Raw genomic sequence first — 21,921 nt, forward strand, 5'->3', positions numbered from 1 at the left:
TTTGATTATTTCACATCTGAAAAGTTCTCCTACCTCTTTAAATGTCACTTCTAAAAAAAAAAAAAAAAAAAAAAAAAAAAAAAAAAATGCAGCCAATCATAAAGTCCTGGGGGGACAGGCTCACATCAGACGGCGTCACTGCGCTCACTTCTTCTCTCCAGCATGCTCCTCTCGCTCTGCCTGAGCGTCTCCGTTATCTTCTTTTCCTCATCGGGTTTTGCCATGGAGATGAACCAGACCTCCAAGCTGCTGGGGGAGAGCGGAGAGCAGTGTTCGGCCTGCGACTTCCGGGAGCACAGCAAGCAGATGAGGCTCCACAGCATCAAGTCGCAAATCCTCAGCATCCTGCGGCTGGAGCAGGCGCCCAACATCAGCCGCGATATGATCCGCCAGCTGATCCCCAAAGCGCCTCCTCTGACACAGCTGCTGGACCAGTATGATCCGCGGGTGGAGGACGAGGACCACGCAACCACGGAGACCATCATCACAATGGCAACAACGCGTAACTAAACAAACCACTAAGGGGTTTATACCTAAAATAAAAAAAATATTAAATACATGAATACATAAATAAATTGTTTTGCACTTTTTTGTGCGTAAATCCTGTGCGTAAAGAGGCGCAGTAAAATAGGATACTGCTGAGGCGCAAACGACCAAACAGACCTGAGTTACGACTTTAAGGCCGTAAATGTTTATATGATACGATGTTTATATTTACATTAGCCATGAAATCTTAATGGCAGGTGACCAACAGTTATCTTTAATGAGGATTTGTATTTGGTATTACTGGTGTTGAGCGTTTGAGGGAGCCTCCCAGCCTTCACATGCTCAATTGGGGTGGTTAGCACCAGATTTCTGTCGTTTTAATCTGGAGAATTTTAATCTTAGATTAAGTAGTTGATGAATTTAGAAGTTATGGTGATGCAAAATACCATTATTGAAGGACAAATGAAACATTTAAGGAGTTATCGTGCTAATACCACTCATATCTTAAATCACCATTAAAGTCTAGCGACAGAATTTCTCCAAATTTGTTAATTTAATTTTCCAAAAAGGAGACAAAACAGACAACTGACTGACAGCACTAACTGGAATAACGTCGTTCAAATGATCAGGGGCACCTCCAGAATTTTTTCATAGGGGTGGCCACATGGGGGGGGCACTAAAAATATTGTAGTGGCACAGCAAAAACAGAATTTCCAGTTTTAATAAATATTTTTAATAATTATAATAATATCCTTTCGTGAATGTCTGCATGCATGACAACCAAAAGTTTATGTGAAAATGTTTTTAATGCAACAGCATAATGTTTTTGTTTTTGTTTTTTTATATGACTCACTTCTTCCAGACAATCCAATCGCCCAGGACGAATTGTCCTGTTGTCTGTTCAGTCTCAGTCCAAAGATTCAGCCCAAAAACATCCTGAGCGCTCAGCTGTGGGTTCACCTGCGGCCTGCCGACGTGGTTACCACCGTCTTCCTGCAGGTCTCCCGCCTCAAACCTGGCAAGGAGGGAAACAACACCCGCGTCCGGGTTCGCTCCCTGAAGATTGACACCGACGCTGGTGCTGGCTCCTGGCAGAGCATCGACATCAAGTCTCTGCTGCAGGCTTGGCTTCGTCAACCAGAAACCCACTACGGCATAGAAATCAACGCCTATGACTCCAAAGGAGAAGATCTGGCCGTTACTTCAGCAGAGCCTGGAGAGGAAGGACTGGTGAGTCTATTTCCTCTATGACTCTATAAGTATTGGTTTGTTGTAGCAGCTATTTTTATGCATTACACTTAAGCAATGGTTAATTATTGGCTAAATTTCAAGTGAACTCAGTACCTATGATCATTTTTATAATGAAACAAAATTATTACTTAATAAAGTGAGGCACCAAAAACTATGTGGTCAGGTATAGGCACTATAAACTATAAACCTTCCAGCCTGTCTTATGCATTACTGTTTAATTTTCCATTTACAACTCCTTCCTAGCAACCCTTCATCGAGGTCAAGATCCTCGACAACCTCAAGAGATCCCGTCGTGACTCGGGCCTCAACTGTGATGAAGAGTCTGTGGAGACACGCTGCTGTAGATACCCACTCACCGTTGACTTTGAGGAGTTCGGTTGGGACTGGATTATCGCGCCCAAACGCTACCGAGCAAACTACTGCTCGGGGGAGTGTGAGTTCCTGCACCTGCAGCAGTACCCACATGCACACCTGGTGAACAAGGCTAACCCACGGGGTACAGCTGGGCCCTGCTGCACGCCCACCAAGATGTCGCCCATTAACATGCTCTACTTCAACCGCAAAGAGCAGATCATCTATGGAAAGATCTCCTCCATGGTGGTTGACCACTGTGGCTGCTCTTGAGGATATCAGGCATCCTTGAGGATGAAATGTCTAACAGAAATGATGCAAAGATTTCAAATATTGCACTTTTTTTTTCAGTATGATTTAGTAGTTTAAGAAAAGCAGCCAATAAACAGGTTCCGAAGATGTTAAAAAACATCCAAAACTATGAAATAAGTCATTTCAGTTATTCAGTTTTGGTCTTTGTGTTCTAATCCAAACAAAAATTGACCAAACAGGACGCAAACACGCAACAAAAACAAAAAAATTTTAAAAATGTATTTCAACAGAAAGACAATTTCAAATGTGCAAAAAGAGCATTTAGACAAAAATCTAAATATATTAAATGCTAAGTATATCTCATATCTCATATATATAACGCATTTAGACAGGATTCAAAACTGAATACAAGAGTAAAAGTTAGTAAAAGTATAGTATTACAAGTGACTCTTTAGCACAGTTTTTGGTCTCCTCTGGGAAAATGTCTGTATTTTTAGCTGCTAAATGCTGCACTATGTTCTCTAACTGCGTGCGTGTGTGTCTGCTGTTAGCTTTGTAGAGCTGTTTTTCTCTTTAAACTGCTCCATGAGGAGTGCTAATCAAATAGTAAAGTTTAAACCATAACAGTTTTTACACAACCTTTACAAATAGTCATTGACTATATTGTTATACAAGACTTATTGAATATAAGTTATTGTTTTTAGTTTAATCTTTAAGGCTTTTGAGATAATCACTGTTAATATATTCACTTTTTCAGAAAATACCAGAAGATGCAGTCTTACACACATACGTCTTTTTTTTAATGGTGTGTTTACCCACTTTCAGGCCTTTTCGCACATTAAAGTGTAAGGCAATGTTTGAACATGAATATCTCAAAATATTAACAATAAAAGCCTAAAATATTCACTGGTATTTCTTACCATCAAAATAATTCAGGTAAATTGGGACAGAGTCATTAAAAAATGTCTGAGTATTGGCTGGCTAAAATGCAAAAAAATATTTGAGTGCACGCTATTAAAAAAACTTTACATTGCAAAAGAAAACTAGTGACAATTTTTGAATGATATATAGTTATATTTTACAATAATGAAAAGTAAAACGTAAAATATTCTTTAACATTAAATCGTTAGTCACAAAAATGAAGAAAATTCTTGTTTTTAAAAATTAGAATACCATCTGGAAGCACCAGAATTTTTGATGTATTCAAATTTTGATCTGGACTAGCTGCTGATATTTTTTTGTTTTTAGGGTACAACGTGTCATATTTGCTCGATTCAACATGGAATTTGAATGAAAAAAAAAAGGTTAAACAGGACTTTAAAAAAAAAGTAAATATCTAAAAGTAAGTATTTGCCATATAAAGATGAAATTTCACAACAGTCATTTTATATGTCCAAACGTTGGGCCATTAATTTATTATGCAATTTGAAGATGATAAAAATGAGTCATTTTTTAATGAATCTGTCCCAAATTAAAGATCCTGATTCATTTTCATGGTAAATGTGAAGCTGAAATTTAACAGCAGTCACAAACTCAAAGTCAAACTTTGGACCATAAAAGTTTTATTTAAAAGATGGTTGAGCAGATGAAGGACCCCTGTGTAACTCCCCGATGAAGGCGTCTTTGCTGAAATTAGTTTTGTAGGTTAAAACTAATTTCATCATGTTTAATTGTTATTTACAGAGTGCTTTGCAGAGCTTGGATTTGTAAGTAGTTTAACTAGCTGAAGCCAGAGAGTTTGGCTCTATGATTACATACATACTAACTGCATTAATTCAAACTTGGCCATGTTTAATATGAACATTCACCATTGAAATGGGCTAAATATAGCAGGAAATAAGAAAAAGCAGAATAGGCCGCCTTTGAAGAAAAACATGGCTTATCCAGCTGTTACTTTTCAGTTACAGTATTGTGCACAATCAGAAATCTGTATTATTGTTAATGTTACCTTCATATCTCCAGTGTTTGTTAAATGTTCTGTATGCACATAAAAATGCATTTTTAACTTAATCAGCACTTTGTACTTTGGTGGAATCACTATGGGGGTCTAAACACAGTAGTATCAGACAATCATATGTGAAAATGTCTGGAATTTTTATGCCATCCTAACTCAACTTTCACACAAAACACGACTTTCAGACTCAGTAGATGGACCCCTGCTGCTTCCCGTCCTATTTTATGAAATCGTGTCCTGACATGAGCCTTGACCAGAGCAAACCCTGCAGGGCATCTTCCACGTGCGCCTTTATTTTGAAAAACATGAACTGAATGACTCTGATCTGACACTTTGTCCCTCTCCCTGTTCCAGCGCTCATTTGAGAGGAAAAGAGTTGCTCTTTTTTTCCCTTTTCTTTTTTTTGAGGACGTTGTTGCAGGTGTGTTATTCAATGTTGGAATTTTATACTGCTGTTGTATTTTTGTCGTGGTGGATTGTGTGCAGAGACTTACTCACGTGTTAACTGGAGGCAGGAGAAAAAGCTATTGTGGGGTAATTTGGGGCGAAGATTTGTCATAAATGAATATAGTCTCTTTATTCTGAGTCTAAACGTTGAATGTAATCACTGCCTCATAAAGTACTGTCACATTTTGGTACATAATTTCTTTGCCATGTTCTCTTCGCTGAGCTTTGTGACTTCAGTATTTATTTTTTATCAGCAGAATTAGCTTAGAGAAGTCCCAGTGTACTGTGCAAAAGTCTTGTGAAACTCATTTCCTTATATGGTAAAAGGGAAATATATCATTTCTTCAGGAATAGGAAAGTAGTCTTCAGGAATAGTTCTTCATGCTTCCTGAACGAGATTCAAAGCTCTTCTTTGGATATTTCTGCCTTTCGTTGGAATCTAGGATCTGTTTGGGATCTGTGTCAGGTCTTTGCTGGATTATGTTCCTTTTACTTGACATGAATATACATTGCTAGGCTTGATACTTCTGCTTTTGTCCTCCCCTTGTCCAGTTTCCTCAACTTTTTAGAGATACGCTGCACACCATCCTGAGATATGTTAAGTTTTCTGCTAACAGTAGTTTATTATAAGCAGCCTGTTAGAAAAACTTGAATCTATGAAAAATGCTAACAATAACACAGGTTGACAGAATTAAATGGCATTTTTATACCAACAAGGTGATTCCTAAACTACCAAAAGATTAGTTTAAATCAATTCTTTGTTGTCATCCTCTCAAAATGTCCAGGTAGAAGGAGTGAACTGAAAATGAGTGAAAAAGGAGCCAGTATCAAAAGAAACACTTTGAAAGACCTTCAGAAAGTCTGGAGAACTGTTGCTCAAGAGCACTTAAAAGAATTACAACAAAGTCTGTCTAACTGGAGGTAAAGCAGAAAGAAATGAGGGTTTTTGCACTTTTGCACAGTACTGTATACCACTACATCGTTGCAGTGATGTGAACCAACACTGTTGGTCAGGAAAAATAAGAAATTTAAAGGTGTGTTAAGTTCAGGAAGATCCATAAAAGGATCCATAAAAAATGAATCAGCTTCATTGTGTGACAGTTTGTAATGACTGCAGTGTCAAAGTACTTTATTATGTAAAATCTGAAAACTAAACCTATAACAGAACTCCTGCAGTATGTCAAACTCAATCTCATTAAGGACCTGACGTGTGAAATACTTTACTGGGATGCTTTTATTCAACAAGAAAACACCACAGGTTATTATATAGCATGCTCTTACAAACATTTTGATTCAAAAATTAACAAGCTGCCTATACATTACCATAAAGACCACAGTCATGCTTCTGAATATGACTGGTCATATGGAGCATTTGATAAAATCAAATACAATTTTCTGAACGACCTCTCGCCAAATGGAAGATCTGACTGAGCGGTTTCCTCTGCTGTGAAGCATCTTGTCTTTGTGACTCCATCATTTACATGCATTTATGCTGTTCAGCGACTTTCTGAAGACTCTGTTCTCCTGTTCTTGTGTCAGATATATACTGTGAGTTTAAAAAAATACTGTAAAAATTTAAAGCAAAACTGGGTTGTTATCTCACTGTAGACCTTAATGTAAAAAAGTCTCACACCTCCTAATTTTTAGTCTCCACCACCTCCTCGGGGAGATTTCTGTGTTTTTAGCTGCTAATCAGACGGTGAGCGTTGTTGTTTTTTAGAGCTTTGATCTGAAAACTGCTCGATGAAAGTTTGGTTGTAATACTTTTTTCAGTTTTGCAGATGAACAGTAAGAGGTGGAATTTATGATGTGAATGACGGTGGTGGAAAATCTGTTGTGCTTATTGCCAGCTCTATGTCCTTTCATTATTGGGCTCTTTTAGAGTAGCTCGAACTCTCCTCGGTCTGAAACAAGCAGTTTTGACTCCTACCCCTGAGTTTATTGTGCCTGAGCTGACAATATTAGGGATATCTCCCCCCTCTATGACATCACACAGAGCCAGTGTAGAAAAAACTCAAGCAGATTGAATTCTGGGTTTTGGCTCAGAGCGAGGACTTGTACATCCCCTGACCTCGTGGGTTGTTTTTTTTTTTAACTTTGCCCATGTTTAGCCTTAACAAGCATTCAAACAGTTTATATAAACAGAATAACTTTCAGCCTCCTTCCATGGAGGACAAATCGGGAGAAAGTCACTGACTGGTCCAATAGTGTGTAAATAATCAGGAAACTTTGGCTCTGTCAGCCAAAATTCAAGTGTGAGAACAGAAAGCGTGACTTAGCAGGGAGGTTTCAGCTCAATTTGAAGCCGCGTGCAGATGTCCTGACTGTTGTTGTGCTTCACGGGGGTTTCTGACCCAAACGTCTTTGTCCCGCTGTTGGAACAGAGCGTCCACGGGTGACACATATCCACGTGGGTGACTGTGCAGTGAACTGAAGTAAACTCATCACACTTATTTAGTCTCTTGTTAAAATTGCATATGCAGGTGGCAGGTGCATTTAACAAACAAAGATGGGTTTTTTCCCCCTGCAAAAAGGGTGCTAACTTCCAGCTCTGAGTTTCCCACTTTGAGGTCTAAACATCAGGCTGTGTTGCTGCATTTGAGGACCAGAAATGTGTGAAACTCTAACTGCTAGTTTTTGCGTAGTGTTGCTGATGAAGAGAGACACGCTGAGCTTTTCTTTCTGCCACACTTGGTCTGTAAATGTGGGTTCATTTGTCACCTTTATTGTAAATTATATCCAAAATGGAAGATAACCTTGAAAGAGTATAATAAAATAGAGTATCTTGAATAATGTAGAGTATTGTTATTAATCACAGATATTTTTTTTCCAAAATCATAAGAATAAAATTATGGAATCAGCTTTTTAAAACAAGTAGTCACAAACCTAAATATGCAGTTTGTCTGCAGTTAAAACCCTCAATGAGCTGTTGTACCTGGCTGATCGAAAGGAAGGATGGAGCTAATAAGAGAGTAATCACTAAAATATTTACTTCATGACTAAGGTTTAAGAACAGAAAAGGAAAGATGTAGATTTAAGTCTGTGAAGTTTCTCAGTCATCCAGGTCATCGTAGTCTAAGGAGCTTGGAAAGAAAAGCGTCTGGACTTCTTTGAGTTGCTTGAAGACGTTTCACCTCTCATCCAAGAAGCTTCTTCAGTTCTAGGGTCAATGGTGGAGAGTCCCAGATTTAAGCCCAGTGGGAGTTTCCCCCCAAAGAGGGACAAAGGACCCCCGGATGATCCTCTACCTAATCACATGAGCCAAGGTGTGAAAGTGGGTGTGGGTCCCAATCAGCCAGGGTTTCAGGTGAGCTCATTGTGAAACCTGGCAACACCCTATCATGTGATTTCCTGAGGTCAGATGGCCCAGGGTGTGAGTGGGCGTTAAGGCGTCTGGGAAGGGAACTCAAAACTGGATTATAGATGGCAGACAGTTGGTGTCGTAAACCACCGCCTCTGTTCAAAGATGGTCGCTCACAGTGGACGTAAATGGCTTCTTTCACTCCTCTTTCAAACCATCTGTCCTCTCTGTCCAAAATGTGAATGTTGGCATCCTCGAAAGAGTGACCTTTGTCCTTTAGATGCAGATGAACTACTGAGTCTTGTCCCGTGGAGGTGGCTCTTCTATGCGCTTGTGAAGTGGCTGTTTGGTCTCTCCGATGTAGAGGTCTGGGCATTCCTCGCTGCACTGTACAGCATACACCACATTGTTAAGTCTGTGTTTAGGAGTTTTGTCTTTCGCGTGAACCAGTTTCTGTCTGAGTGTGTTGCTGGGTCTGAAGTACACTGGGATGTTGTGTTTGGAGAAAACTCTCCTGAGTTTCTCTGATACACCTGCTACATAGGGGATGACAAATGTCAGTAAATGAAAGGTTCATTGGAGAATGAAGTTTATAGGAGCAAGTGAAGGCATCAAACGGTGAGACGCCGCCGCTAGGGGGCGTAGTGACATCATAAGACAGGTGTAAGAAGACCGAGGGAGAAACGATTGAGAGTCTCTGAGGAGGGTTGAAGTTTTCTGAAAAGCCGTTCAGGACGAGCAGCGGTTCGAGTTTCTTCAGGTTAAAAGAAAAGACCGGAGAAAGCAGAGCGAGACCATCACCTGCTGGAGGCTGTGGAGAGAAGGTTCGTTTACAGTAAGTCAAAGGTGTCGAAATTATATAAATCATAAAATAAGGGTTACATTTTCAACTTTCTTCGATTTTAGCTCATTTTAATTTCTAATACAATCATAATTGATTTTTATCTGCCGTAATATGGTTAGTGGTGTTTTCACATTTATATAGTGGTAAAATATGCGATATTTTGTATATCTAAAACATATTTAAAAACATAAAAGACATAAGGCTGATTGGGGCAGTTTATGTGACATGTATGTCAGCATTTGTAACACTGAAGGTGCTGCCTGTCAGTTTAACGTTGTATCATATTCTATGGGGGTGTGGCAAACTGACCACAACAAGCTTTGGTACGGTTGTGTGGTTGGAACAGCTTGTTTTATCACTGATTTAGGCTCTGGGTAAACATTTCTAATACACTTTAGTGTTAAAGGTTTAAAAACCATCACTGACCGGGGTTTTCAAACTGTTTGGAAATCGCTGGATGAAAACAGCCCTTTTTTTTCTTTTTTTTTAAACTAGATGCTTTAATGGTATTAACACTTCCCCCCAGTAATACATCACATTCACTCACTTTAAAAGGTTTTCAGTGTAAAACATTAGCCATTACAATTTTATGACCTTATCATAACACTATAGACTGTACATAAAAGATGGTAAGATGGTAATTATAATGTTAATGTTTACTTACTGCCATGTTGGAGCCAAAAGTCACCAAACCTCAACGAGTGGGTGATGGGCTAAATTATCAGCTAATGCTAGCTTGGTTAGCAGATTGCACCTATAAACAGTGTTGGTCAAGTTACTTGAAAAAAGTAATCAGTTACTAATTACTGATTGCTTCCCCCAAAAAGTAATCCCGTTACTTTACTGATTACTTATTTTCAAAAGTAATTAGTTACTTAGTTACTTTTTAAAAACACGATTTACAACCTGAATAGGTGATAAAGCGATAGATCTTTCAGCCCAATTCTACTTTTTCTGCATAATCCATCATACAAAATGTAATCAAATGGAAATGTCTCCTTTTAAAACTTGTTTTATTAGTTTTAATCTTTTAACTTTATGCATCAAGCAAAAATTAAATTATATGCAACATTCTCTGACTGGAAGAAATTTGTTTAACATTTAAACCTATTTTCTGCACATTCCAGCACATAAAATAAAATATTTTTTTGTGTTTACACTCAGTCTTTCAAATAGATGCAAGTAAAACACAGCAGAAAATAAATAAAGTCAAAGGCTAGTTGCTCTATTTTCACCTGTAAAGTAGGACGGGAGTAGGCGGAGGTTTAGCCTGGTGCAGGTGTGCCGCAGCGGTCAGTTGAAGACTCCGCGAGTTTCTCTGTGAGTTTCACATTACGTCGTAGCGCACTCGGCGCTTGCTTGGAAGTTAAGGGGGTTTTTTCGCTGTAAAAAGAAGTTTTCTTCCCACGCACAACGGACGCTAATGTTTTTGTCACTTTTTATGGAATCAAACTCAAAATAAGGTCAATACTTCCACGCTTTAAACGCTGCATGCTACACTCTGTTGCGCACTCGATATATTATGATCTGCAGACAGCTGTTGTCATGAACGTCGCACTCGCTCACGTCACTGTCATGAGACGTTCTCGCAAAAAATCACGGTTTTAGTAACGCAGTAACGCAGCGTTCCTACGTGAAAGTAACAGTAATCTAATTACCGTTTTTGCAATAGTAATCCCTTACATTACTCGTTACTTTAAAAAAGTAATCAGATTACAGTAACGCGTTACAAGTAACGCGTTACTGCCCATCTCTGCCTATAAACTGTACAGGTATAAGACATAGACCCATTTACCTGCTAACCAGTTTCAGACATTCTCAAACTTCACAAATAAAATCCATATTATTTGTCAAATAACTTTATTAAAAATGCAACAAAGACACAAACAGAGTCCAGCGATCCTATTCAGTGGCTAGATGTAGCCTAGCAGACAGCTAACAGCTATTTAATTATTGCCGTTTGGCTCTGTAAACAGGAGCACCTCCAGAACGTTTTCATTGGGGTGGCCATATGGGGGCCAATAAAATACAGGGGAGCGGTGACGGGAAATTGTGAGGGAGATATAACGTGACACAATATGAATGACAGAAATTGTTTATGCAAAAATAAATAACAAGTTAAGGTTTCAACTCATTGTACAGTGTCTTCCTCTCACTTATCCTCACGTTTATCAAAATTATTACCAACATAGGACATTCTTGCCCAGAGGGAGCCAACAAACTTTGTGGGGGTGGCCCGTGCCCCCCCCGGCCCCCCTTGGTGGTGCCCCTGTCTTTAAATGCTCCGTCTTTCCTTAGAGTGAGCTGGTGTTGATGGAGCTCACTGAACCAGAGGCGTCATGCATGCTGTGGACTACAGAGATGACCTGAAGCTCTCAGCAGGGAAGATGAAGTGGTGGAGAGAGGTGGACAAATGGAGAGGTACAGTAAAGGAGAAGAACGTAGAGGAAGAGGAGGACAGGGAGCTGGTGGAGGTGCTGCTCCAAGGCAGAGCTCCGTGGGGCTTCACACTGAGGGGAGGCACTGAACACAGAGAACCCCTGATAATCACAAAGGTAACATGCAGAACTTTGTGCTTTTTGTACAGTGATTTAAAAGAACATGTAATCATTTTTTTACTCATTAACCTTATTTACCTGTGAAGGGCAGATTCAGTTGCCCGTCTCTTGGTGTTAAAGGACTGCCGTCAGGATTTAGTTAAACTAAGTAGTGTCCATTTTGAGCCAGAAAGGCATGGACTGATTGTGTATGTATTTGTCAGATACATTTTTAGGGAGGAGAGTATTTAAATGAATAATAAAAACACAACATAAAGTTAATTTATTGCAAATTGCACTGTAATGAATGCATTAAAATGTCTTTTTTTGTGCGTGATTACAATAGTTATTGCTAGGAGTGTTTATTCAAATGAAACAACAAAGGTCGATGGTGTTACCAGAAAGATTTGGGAGGACTGGCACTACAGATAATTGTTACACTGGGTTTAAGTGTTTCAGGTTTTTAATTATGTTTCTGCCCCCAAGCACATCTCCATATCCTTTCTCAGCAGTGCATACACACAGAGCTCTGCAACATCACAACTGGTAGTAGATCGGTTACATATCATATCACTATAGTTTTTAAAATACAGCTGTTGATGGGAGTCAGACACATCTGAAGTTTTTTTAATTAATGTCTGAAATGTTTAACTAGATGTTCAAACGTCTGGTTTGAACAATACATTCCCAATATACTAGCTAGTAAAACTAATTATTCTTATTTTATGAATGTGCAGTGCTTAAATAGGAAATGAATGGCTAAGCTGTATGTTGCGTTTGCCTTTAGGCTACGTTCACACTGCAGGTCTTAATGCTCAATTCCAATTTTTTTATCAAATCCGATTTTTTTGTCTGCTTGTTCACACTACACATAAAACGCGACAGCAAACGCGCTCTAGTGTGAACGCTCAAAGCGGCCCGCATGCGCAAAAGAAGACGTCACACACAACGCGCTCTGTTTAGACCCAGAGCAAACAATATTGTTTGACTGATGAGCCTTAATATAAAGACTTCGGACTTTACGTTTCCCAATTTTTGCTTTAAGTTATTTTGTTATTTACATAATAATGTAAATAACCTAATAATGATCCTTATTGCTGTTTTAGAGGAGCGGTGCTTCAAAGGATAGTTGCAGATTTCTGTCAGAATCTGCAGATTATACAGTACAAATAAAATGTTCACGTTGTCTTCCCAACAGTTTCACTGACATCTACACTGGATGGCCAGGAAGCGTTCGCGATGTCTTCTCGGGCGCTTCTCCGGCGCTGATAATTGGCGTCTGTCTTGTGTCAGTGACGTAAAAGACGGATTTAATGCGACATGACCGTTCAAACAGCAGTCGCTTTCTAAAACATCGGATATGTATCGGATTCAGTACCACATACGAAAGTGACCCAGATCGGATTTGAAAATATCGGATTTGTGCCGTTCACACTGTCATACCATGATCGGATATGGGTCGCATAGGGTCAAAAAAATCGGATTTGATGCGCTTTCGCCTGCAGTGTGAACGTAGCCTTAGCCTCACCCATTGTGGCTGCATTTAAAATATGATTTATGATATGATTAAGAAAATAATCTAATTAACAGTTTCGAATGCATAATTTGTACATCTGTAAAACTTGACTAAATGCTAACTGTTTTCCAAGAATTTTCAGATTTTTAGACTTGTTGGTTTTTAAGATTTTTTTTGTTATTCTGTTTAAATAATTAGTAACCTATTCAGCAGAAACATCCATTTTCTCTTCAGTATTTCATAGTTTGCAGTATTTACAGTAATAAACACCTGCAAGCCTCACAGGGCATGCAGAAAACACATGCATGTGACACAGTAAGAGTGTTTTCACAGTAAGAGTGTTTTCTGATGGTCAATAATGCTTACATTCTTCAGTGCATCTTCTAAATGATTTCTGGTTTATTTGGTGTCAAAGTTTGTTTTTTAAACCTCATGTCTGCCACACTTAGTAACTCTGGCCCTTAATTTTTAAGAAATACTTTTGTATATTGGCTGTAGATATTCAACGCATTGGAGAATATGTCAAACTCTCGTGCCAGAGCACATTTTTTGCAGTTTCCTTACACTGTAACGGGTAATATTTGAGATTTGGAATGGGAAGGATGGACTGATGAACAGGAATCCCCTTGATCTGTTTCATTTCAGTTAGATGTCTGGTGCAGAATTTAAACCCTCTCTGTGCCTGAATCATTGGACTTTAATTAGAGCCGCTGAAAGCAGTGTGAGATGTTACACCTGAGGTTGAAATGTGCCCTCAGCGGTTGCAGAGTAACTTAACTTCAAATTACTTGGAAATTTAGGGTCATATTCCTGAGAGCGTTGAAGCTTTTGTCTGCCTGCTGATCAGCGGGGCAGCAGCAGCCTTTTCCGTCTGCTGCTGCATGAAGAGGTACATCTCAGGGTACCTCAGATTACAGGTGGCTCAGGGTTTTAATATTAATCAGAGCACTCGGGTTGCAGCCAACACAGGTTCTCCTGGATAATGAAACAGTTTACCGAGTGAACTATCCACCTAAAAAATAAAAGAAAATAAGAAAATATAATTTGGTGTGATGCCTTGTGTTTCTGGGATTTTTTTGCTGGTTGTATCAGGTGGTTTAATCATGCGTGTCTTTCTATTCTTGCCTATGAAATAATAATAAGTCTGTACTACAATGGTAAACTTTATCCAGGGGATGGTGCCAAAGGTGCAGCAATGTTCAACCAAACCATAGATGTATGTAAAAGATGGACGTTGCCAGTTGTAATGGAGAAAGGGAAGGTGGAGCAGTCGTCAGATACACAGATATTTGATACCTGAATATGAAGATGTTCTTTTGAGACAAAGTTTGAGTTCAGTTTGTCGCACTCTCTGTTTAGACAGCTTTGTGTGTCAGGTTTTGTGTTGGTGCTCTGATTGGTGTATTCGTGGAGGATTTTTTAGCCCTAATATACTGAAGATAACATACTGAAAATTTCAGTGCTGAGGCGTAGAGACTGGTCAGTGTATTGGCCACTGAGCTAACATGTATTGGCTGAGTGGTTGTTGAGTAGTTGCTGACTGTTGCCAAGTGAAATTGGTAACATAGAGAGTTGTTTGGCTTGGTTGCTAGCAGGTTGTCACTGCCACCCAGAGTTTACATAGTTTGAAAATTGAAAAAGTTTAACACATACCAAAAACAGAGATTATTCGCTTTCAGAGTAAAGGTAGTATGTTACTGTTGCAACCAATACATTACAAAAGAGGGGAACTTTTACTTTGAAGACAAACAGTTTCCAGTTTGGTTTATAAATTTCACAATTTTACTACCACTTAACTAAGTCACCGTCTTCCATGGAAGCTACTGCTGACTGAAGCAACCTACCAGCAACCAAAGAGGTATATTTAGGTGTGACTAGTTTCACCCAAGCGACTGCAACCTTTGCCAAATGTAATGATGGTGAAAACTAAAAGAGATTTTCTTGTATAGCAAATGATGCATTTAGTGATATTGTGATTCTGTGGAGCAGTATCCACACACAGGTTTGGGTCACAGAGTGGCCTGTTATGCAGTAACTTCCATGTGTGTTACCCTCGTGTTGCCCAGGTGGAGGATGGCAGCGTGGCTGCAGCAGTCCGTCTTCAGGCCGGCGATGAGATGGTGAGTGTGAACGCGGTTCCCCTTAGCGGCTCTCGGCAGGAGGCCATATGCCTGGTGAAGAGCTCCCACAAGACCCTGACCTTGGTGGTCCGAAGGTACCGCAACAGCGAAAATGACAGATACTTCTTTATATTTTTATTTTTATGGAACAAAAGAGGAACTTTCTTAGGATTTGGGGGGTTTGATACCAGTTTTTGCTATGTTTGACTGCTTTCTTGGCTCATGTGTAGCTTGTTGGGGCTGAGCAGCAGCCAGCCGGTCAGCAGGAGTTCAGCAGGAGGTCAGAGGTCAAAACCACAGTGCCGGAGTCTGACGGTATATATCAGAAAGAAAATGCAGACACAAGTAATATGTGGTTCAGAAGCACACGTTGTCCCCTGAAAATGCTAAAGCCCTGCAGTGTTTCTTCTACAAACACGAGCTTGTGGGATCGAGAGGAAGGTCGGCTGCAGCCTGACAGCCTCTTACGCGGGCCTCTCGCTGTTTGTTTGCTCCTGAGGCTTAAACAAAAGCTGGTATTGTGGAGGCAGCAGGGCTCCGGCCAGTGCTGTTATTCCAGAGCACAGATAACGACTTGTAAATTACACCGAGAGAACCACCAAACGCCCCCCCCCCCCAAACTTCTGTCAAGGCAGCCTGACTGGGAGACGGTAAGTGACCAGTTTAACCTGCAGGTCAGCAGCTCATCAGATTTCTTTTATCTAACTTTTGAAAAGTCTGTAAATAATGCTAACAGTAAAATGCAGACATGATGTCAGAAATGAAAATTGTCTGAATGAAAAATCCAGGGATCCAAAAGCAACACTAGAAGAGTGAATCAGCGTAACAGGCTTCCAAACAGTAACATGAACTCCAACACAACAAGAACTAATGCTCAAGATGCTGAAATTATAAATCAAAAACTCGACCTAACAACAATCAAAAATGTTAAGCACGAGAGGAAGAGTGAAGCAAAGCAGAATAATAATATAATAAATGATCATATCAGCATAAATATATCAGCACAGACAAGGTCCAGAGGTCCAGCTCAGCAAGTCTTAGTAGTGACAACTGCTTGTCACAGCTGTCAATCAAACCAGTCATGCCAACTTAAAGCTTTTTTTTTTTTTTAAATGACCTCCTGTACAGTTTGTGTGAAGGTGGAAAATATCCATAAAGACAAAGAATGCTTGTTGTATCAGGCTGTAAACATGTTTATTTCTGCTGTAAATTTGGACTTTTTAACATGGGAGTCTATAGGGACTGGCTCACTTTGGGGACAGCCTCTAGTGGACATCAGAGGAACTGCAGGTTTTCACCCTGGCAGTTGCTGCTTAATTTTTTGATGAGCATCTAAACTTTAATAAAGATGCGATATGCCTGTAGATATAAAAATGAGGACTCATTTACAGTTTTGGGTAAAAGTATCTGCCCCTTCTTGATTCCTTAATTTTTGCATATTTGTTACATTTGCATTTTATTAGCTTTAGGGGGCAATTTCTTTTTTACACAGGCCCAGGTTTTTAGGATTTTTTCCTAATAAATGAACTCATTTGCCAAATATTAAGATTTGTTTCATGACTTAAAACATGTAAGTGTATAAATATGCAAGAAAAAAAAACCCCTCTAAGAAATCAGGAATACAAATACATTCTCACAGCGCTATGGACCCGTACAGATAACCTTTTTGATTACATGTGTCATGATGTCCTGTCCTGTCAGAAGAACATGCTCGTCTCTTTGCTTGCAAATGGCAACAGAGTCTTAGAGCTTGAATCCAATTACTCCCTGCAAAGCCACAGCGTGGACCCAGCTTTGCAGAGTGGGTTGAGTCAACAGGAGGGAAAGGTGGACTGGTGGTGTTTCAACAAGCTGCTGATGGGAAGACCTTTAATCTGAGCAGGTTTAGAGAGCAAACGACGGGCTCAGAACAACAAGACGACATTTAAAGCTCTCTCTGAGACACCATTGAATTGCCGTGGGAGCTCCTTCAGTGCAGGCGTCCTCCCCTGTTTGCAGTAGGAGTGGTATAGTCCATGTTGCCTAGGTGAGTTGACACTGCTTAGTGGGATAGGCCGTATCAGCAGAGCCCATTGTTTTCAGGGGCTTTGGCTACTCAGACAAGAGTGGGCGCTCCTATGTGTGTGTGTAGGTTTCCAATCTCTGGACATGTGTGGTTTTTAGAAGATAAAGAGAAGATTTCCACTCCCAGGTACTTCCTCTTTTCCTCTCTCTCTGTTTCTGTCTTTTTTCTTTTTTTACTTCATCATCTCCTCTGATTCAATCAGTTGGTTTCCTCTCAAGTGGGATTAAATCAGGAAGCGGTGAATAACTTTGAGATAACGGCAGCTTTTCTCTGCCTAGATGATATATAAAGGTTGAGAAGCTGAGGCACATTTTACCAAAGCCTAACAAACAGCTTGAGGGGGATTTTTTCTGTTTTCCTTCATTTCCTGTGGATTCGCATTGAGGTGGAAAGAAGGTGGATGGCATTAATGCAGGTAAACCATATCTGTGTGGGTAACTGATTCTCCGCTTTAGCGGATATGCTCGGTGTGGATTTAAGAGGCAAGTAATGTGTGTGGAGTCTTAAACCTGTTGCTCTGTTACCACAAAGATAAGTAAGCTGTTTTTTTTGAGCCTGTGTTCACATTTGTTGGCAGGATTTTAGAGGAAAAAGGACATTTTTGATTTTACAGGGACTTTCCAAAAACCCCATCCCCTGACATTTATATAATTCAAAGTTAAACTGATGTGATGTTTTAAAGGCTTATCGTTAGCTTAAAATGTTCACAGGTTTGAGAGCCTGTTACACAGTTCTTAGATTTTAAAAGCTGCAATGATACAAAATGCTAAAAAAAGACACCCATAAAAAGAGAATGAAATCAAGCGCATCTTCAGGGATTGTTTCTTAGATGCTGTTGGAAATAAATAGTACATAAACATCATTTTTAGGAGACTGGTTTGCTGCTTAACAGCTGGAGTTTAATGGAAGCTTCTGAAAACAACTTCAGTTTCCTCTGCATCTAAATGCTAATTTCCTGGGGAAAGCTTCAGGTTTCAGAACATTTTTCTTCACTTTACACTAAAACAATATTTATGCCCAAAGTGCTGACTTTAAGTAATTTGATTACATATAGTGTGAAATGTTACATTTAATGGAAACTGGTCAGATGAAATTTACTTGATTGGTATACATTCAGTTTATAACAAGCACATGTTCCTTAATGATTCATTTTTTAATAAATAGCATTTTGATTTTATATATTAAGTTGTATAAAGTTATATTAATCAGAATTATTGCTTTGTGTTTCTTGAGACTGAATAAAGTAATGTTAGTGAGCACAGGATCACAGCGGTGTCCTGGATACAAACATATTGCAAACATCTTTGTGGACTTTGTTCGCTGCAGTTTGCTGTTGTCATTTCAGCCTCCTGGACTCTTTTGCTTTGCTTTTTTATCTGTATTCATATTAGACTTTAAAAAAAGCAACAAAGTCCTGAGCAATAATAAAGGCAACAAACATGAAAACTTAAAATAGTAAAATGGAGTTAAAAGCAATTTCAGATTCAATGCAACGGGGAAAAAGAAGGAATAACTGGCACATATACACAAGTATAGTAGCAAGTATATAAAATAAAAAAAAATTACTATGTTAAGTAAAGTGATTAAGTGTTTTTCACAGACAGCCACAAAGCGCTGTACAAAAAAAGAGTAAAATAAATGAAAAAATTAAGTGTCATAGTAGCTAATGTACAGAGACAGTAAGACACAATAAAATAAACAGGTTTTTAAAAATACTACTACTACTACTAATAATAATAATAATAATAATAATAATAATGATGATAATGATAATAATAATAATAATCATAATAATAAACGTTAAAGAAAAATGCACAATAGAAATCCTGTTTAAACAAAACAGGAGTGCAGAAAGTCAGCTAAATGGTAGTAGCTAATGGTAGTGCTAGCCCGGGTTCCACACACTGAAAAGCTCTGTCCTGCCCAGTCTTTAATTGTGTACGAGGAACAACTAACAAATTCTTAGCCTGCAAATGAAGAGATTTCCCAACAGTTTAAAGGCTCTTCTAGCCACAAAGGCTCAATCACCTTTAGTGACTAGAAGAGCCTTTGGGACTAGTCCAAAGTCACGCCAGAAGATCTCAAGCAGCATCCGGGCTCAAGCTCAAACTAACAGGTAGCCAGTGAAGGCTGCAAGGCCTGGTGTGGTGTGGTTGTTCCTTTTGCTACATGTTAAAAGCCTGGCAGCAGCATTCTGTGTGCTTTAGGATAACTGATAACTGGATCCTGTTCGACATATTCAGGTTATCTTCCCTTTATCTGTTTTCACTTATCCTAACATTGGTAATCAGGCTCAGCGGTCACATGAAGATCATTATCAGCTCAATGATTGTGTTCACATGAAAGTGTTAAGTTCAGGTCTGCTGGCAGCCACATTTTAACTTTACGCCATAACAAAAAGATCTCATTTAGACCCACAAAACTTAATGTGCCACGGCGCCTGGCAATCACCTAAAAGCAGTAACAGCAGAACCTCAACATTGCACAGGACCCATCACAAAACTGGCTAATTATGATACTGAATCACATTTTGTCACTGCTATTAAGTATATCAGTTTGACAACAGCATGAAAACAAATAGAAAAATAAAGCTGTAGCATGGGCATGTAGTAGTAGAATTAAATTGTATATTTATTGTTAAAGCTCATAGTAAAGAGTATAAAGTTTATCTGATCTGCTGTTTTCTGGAGATTTGAGAGATCAGCAGGAGGTGATTTCATATTTACTAATGCCTAAATTTGATCAGGTTAAGACTAAAATTAGGTTGCTGGGGTTTTTGTAAAGATACTTGAGACTGTGACTCTGAATTAGTCAAAATTGAAGATGTTCCAGATGTTTGGTGATCCCATATTTAAACAAAGTTTTTGCACTTTTCTCGGCACTGCATTCGATTCCTCTTCTCTCCTCTTTGTTGTTCTTTTAAAAAAAAAAAACTATTTCTTTGTTTCGCGTGGTGGGCAGTGACACATCGATAAGCCCAGCTGTGATGACGCTGGCACTTTCTTTTGTGTGGGCAGCGTTCACAGCTCAACGGGGCGAGATCGGCCCCGCAGACGCCCGCTTGTTTGGGTTCCACTGTCAGCGAGATGGTGAATCAGCAGCATGTGAAAGGGTGAGGGAGGAATGGAGTGACACAGGGAGTGGTGATGTCATATGAGTGATAAATAATCAAACATTTCTTGCATATGTCAGTATCCTGCTGTGGGTCAGCTAATTAATTACAAATACAAAGGTTTGTTTGTTTTTTTGTTGGGAAAACAAAAATAAATTGGGTACTGAGCTGTCTCAGTTACAAAGTTGAACTTTTTAAAGAAGCTATTCAGAAGGTTCCCGGTGCAAATACTGACACTTCTGGGTATGATGCATCAGGGAAAAACATGTGAAAAAAATCTTCTGCCTTTTTATTCCCTGAGGACAAGATTATTATGAAACAGTCCTAAAAAGCAGAAACTGAGGTTTCAAAAATAGAAGAAACTGCAGTTCCTCTAGTGGCCACTTGGGGCTTGATTCAAGTCTCAAGAGTCTCCATAGTTAAAACGTCCATCTTTACAGCAAAAGTAAACGTGTTTCCATCCTACTACAAAAAAGATTTCAATCTCTAAGTTTCGCCTTTCATAACATCTCTGAGAAAGGTGAATTTTATTATAACTAATTAATTAACAAGAGTACTGAGAGCACACTCGCCCATAAAATAATTAACTGGAATTCAAATGTTTATTTTACCACTCTCTGCACTAAATCCCAAGACTCATGATTTTCTGGAGCATTAATCTTGCCTTTGCAACAGTGTTGTATTTTTATGTTCTTTATAGAGTTTTATCACCATTTTATCATCATTACACAATAATGTCTCTGATTGGAGTAGGTGGTGCTCATAGGGATCATTTATGCAGAAAAAAAGTCACATGACACGTGAAATCCCCGTTGTTATGTGAGCGTGCACAGAGCCTGACGTAGACAGCGTGGCTTAACAGAAAAAGTTGATAACCACCTTCATGATACTTGTTATCTCCAACTGTGGTTTTAGGATTTGCCAAAACTGCCTGGCTGTGTTGATCTTCCTAATGTGCACCTCGGATTTACCTCCAAACAACATCCATGCATGTCTGGTATTTGTGGGTTCAAACTAGAGATGGCACGATACCACTTTTTTATGTCCGATACCGATACCGATATCATAAATTTGGATATCTGCCGATACCGATATGAATCCGATATAGTGTGTTTTTAATCAATAAAACTGTTTTTTAATATCTTGCTGCATTTTGTATAAGTTCATACTCAAGTTTAAATAAACAATAACACTAAAGCTATTCTGTTATACCTGTATGTAAAAAATACACTGCACCCAAAATATTTCATAGTTCACCAACACTGATCAATCTAATAAACTTAATTCTCCCTATTCTGGTATTTTAAAGAGTACTTAGCAGAAATATTAAGCAACCTAACTAATAGGGTTGCAAACTCCCAGCAAAAGAAAATAGGGAACCACCCCCCACCCTCCACCTCATGATGCTTAATCGATGTAATCAACTTTAATTTGATGCAGGGTGAGAAAAAAAATGCACAGAAATAAATTATTTTTCAAGAATAATTAAATAGATTCAATATCTTTCTTCAACAGAATTGCAGAATTCACAGATCGTACCTTCTCAAAGAAAAAAGTACTATAGCTTACTAGGGTATATAGACTTAACAGTTACTATATACAGTAATGGACTTCTATACATTTTACATCAGATTAAAACTTTGGGTGTAAGATTCAGATAATTATTTATTAAAAGCTAGACATTT

General features: G+C 38.9%; 2 protein-coding genes across 4 annotated transcripts in view; both read left to right on the top strand.

Annotated features, from left to right (window-relative positions):
- Positions 1-149: 149 nt before the first annotated feature.
- On the top strand, positions 150-2,586 carry LOC116316868 (growth/differentiation factor 8-like). The gene is made up of 3 exons (XM_031735515.2): positions 150-502; positions 1,349-1,716; positions 1,981-2,586. The coding sequence occupies exons 1-3, from the start codon at positions 163-165 to the stop codon at positions 2,359-2,361; spliced, it is 1,089 nt and encodes a 362-aa protein (XP_031591375.1). The 5' UTR covers positions 150-162; the 3' UTR covers positions 2,362-2,586.
- A 6,196-nt stretch (positions 2,587-8,782) lies between these two features.
- LOC116317277 (protein Shroom2-like) overlaps positions 8,783-21,921 on the top strand; it is a 37,582-nt gene continuing 24,443 nt past the window's right edge. Inside the window, exons 1-3 of one of the 3 annotated variants that reach the window (XM_039606285.1) lie at positions 8,783-8,877; positions 11,185-11,441; positions 15,006-15,154. In XM_039606285.1, the coding sequence (XP_039462219.1) occupies positions 11,226-11,441; positions 15,006-15,154 (365 nt within the window). In that variant the 5' untranslated portion in view covers positions 8,783-8,877; positions 11,185-11,225. Of the gene's footprint in view, positions 8,878-11,184; positions 11,442-15,005; positions 15,155-16,912; positions 17,251-17,287; positions 17,540-21,921 lie in introns of those variants that run through there. The other 2 variants (XM_039606286.1, XM_039606288.1) reach the window with 2 other exon arrangements.

Source organism: Oreochromis aureus, linkage group 23 (assembly GCF_013358895.1).
Source record: "Oreochromis aureus strain Israel breed Guangdong linkage group 23, ZZ_aureus, whole genome shotgun sequence".
NCBI lineage: Eukaryota > Metazoa > Chordata > Actinopteri > Cichliformes > Cichlidae > Oreochromis > Oreochromis aureus.

What these genes read in the sequence shown, in the direction of transcription:
- LOC116316868 (XM_031735515.2), top strand. Translation starts at nt 163, where the DNA reads ATGCTCCTCTCGCTCTGCCTGAGCGTCTCCGTTATCTTCTTTTCCTCA. An exon ending in CATCACAATGGCAACAACGC is followed by an intron (nt 503 to 1,348) that starts GTAACTAAACAA and finishes CACTTCTTCCAG; the next exon opens with ACAATCCAATCGCCCAGGAC. An exon ending in AGCCTGGAGAGGAAGGACTG is followed by an intron (nt 1,717 to 1,980) that starts GTGAGTCTATTT and finishes ACTCCTTCCTAG; the next exon opens with CAACCCTTCATCGAGGTCAA.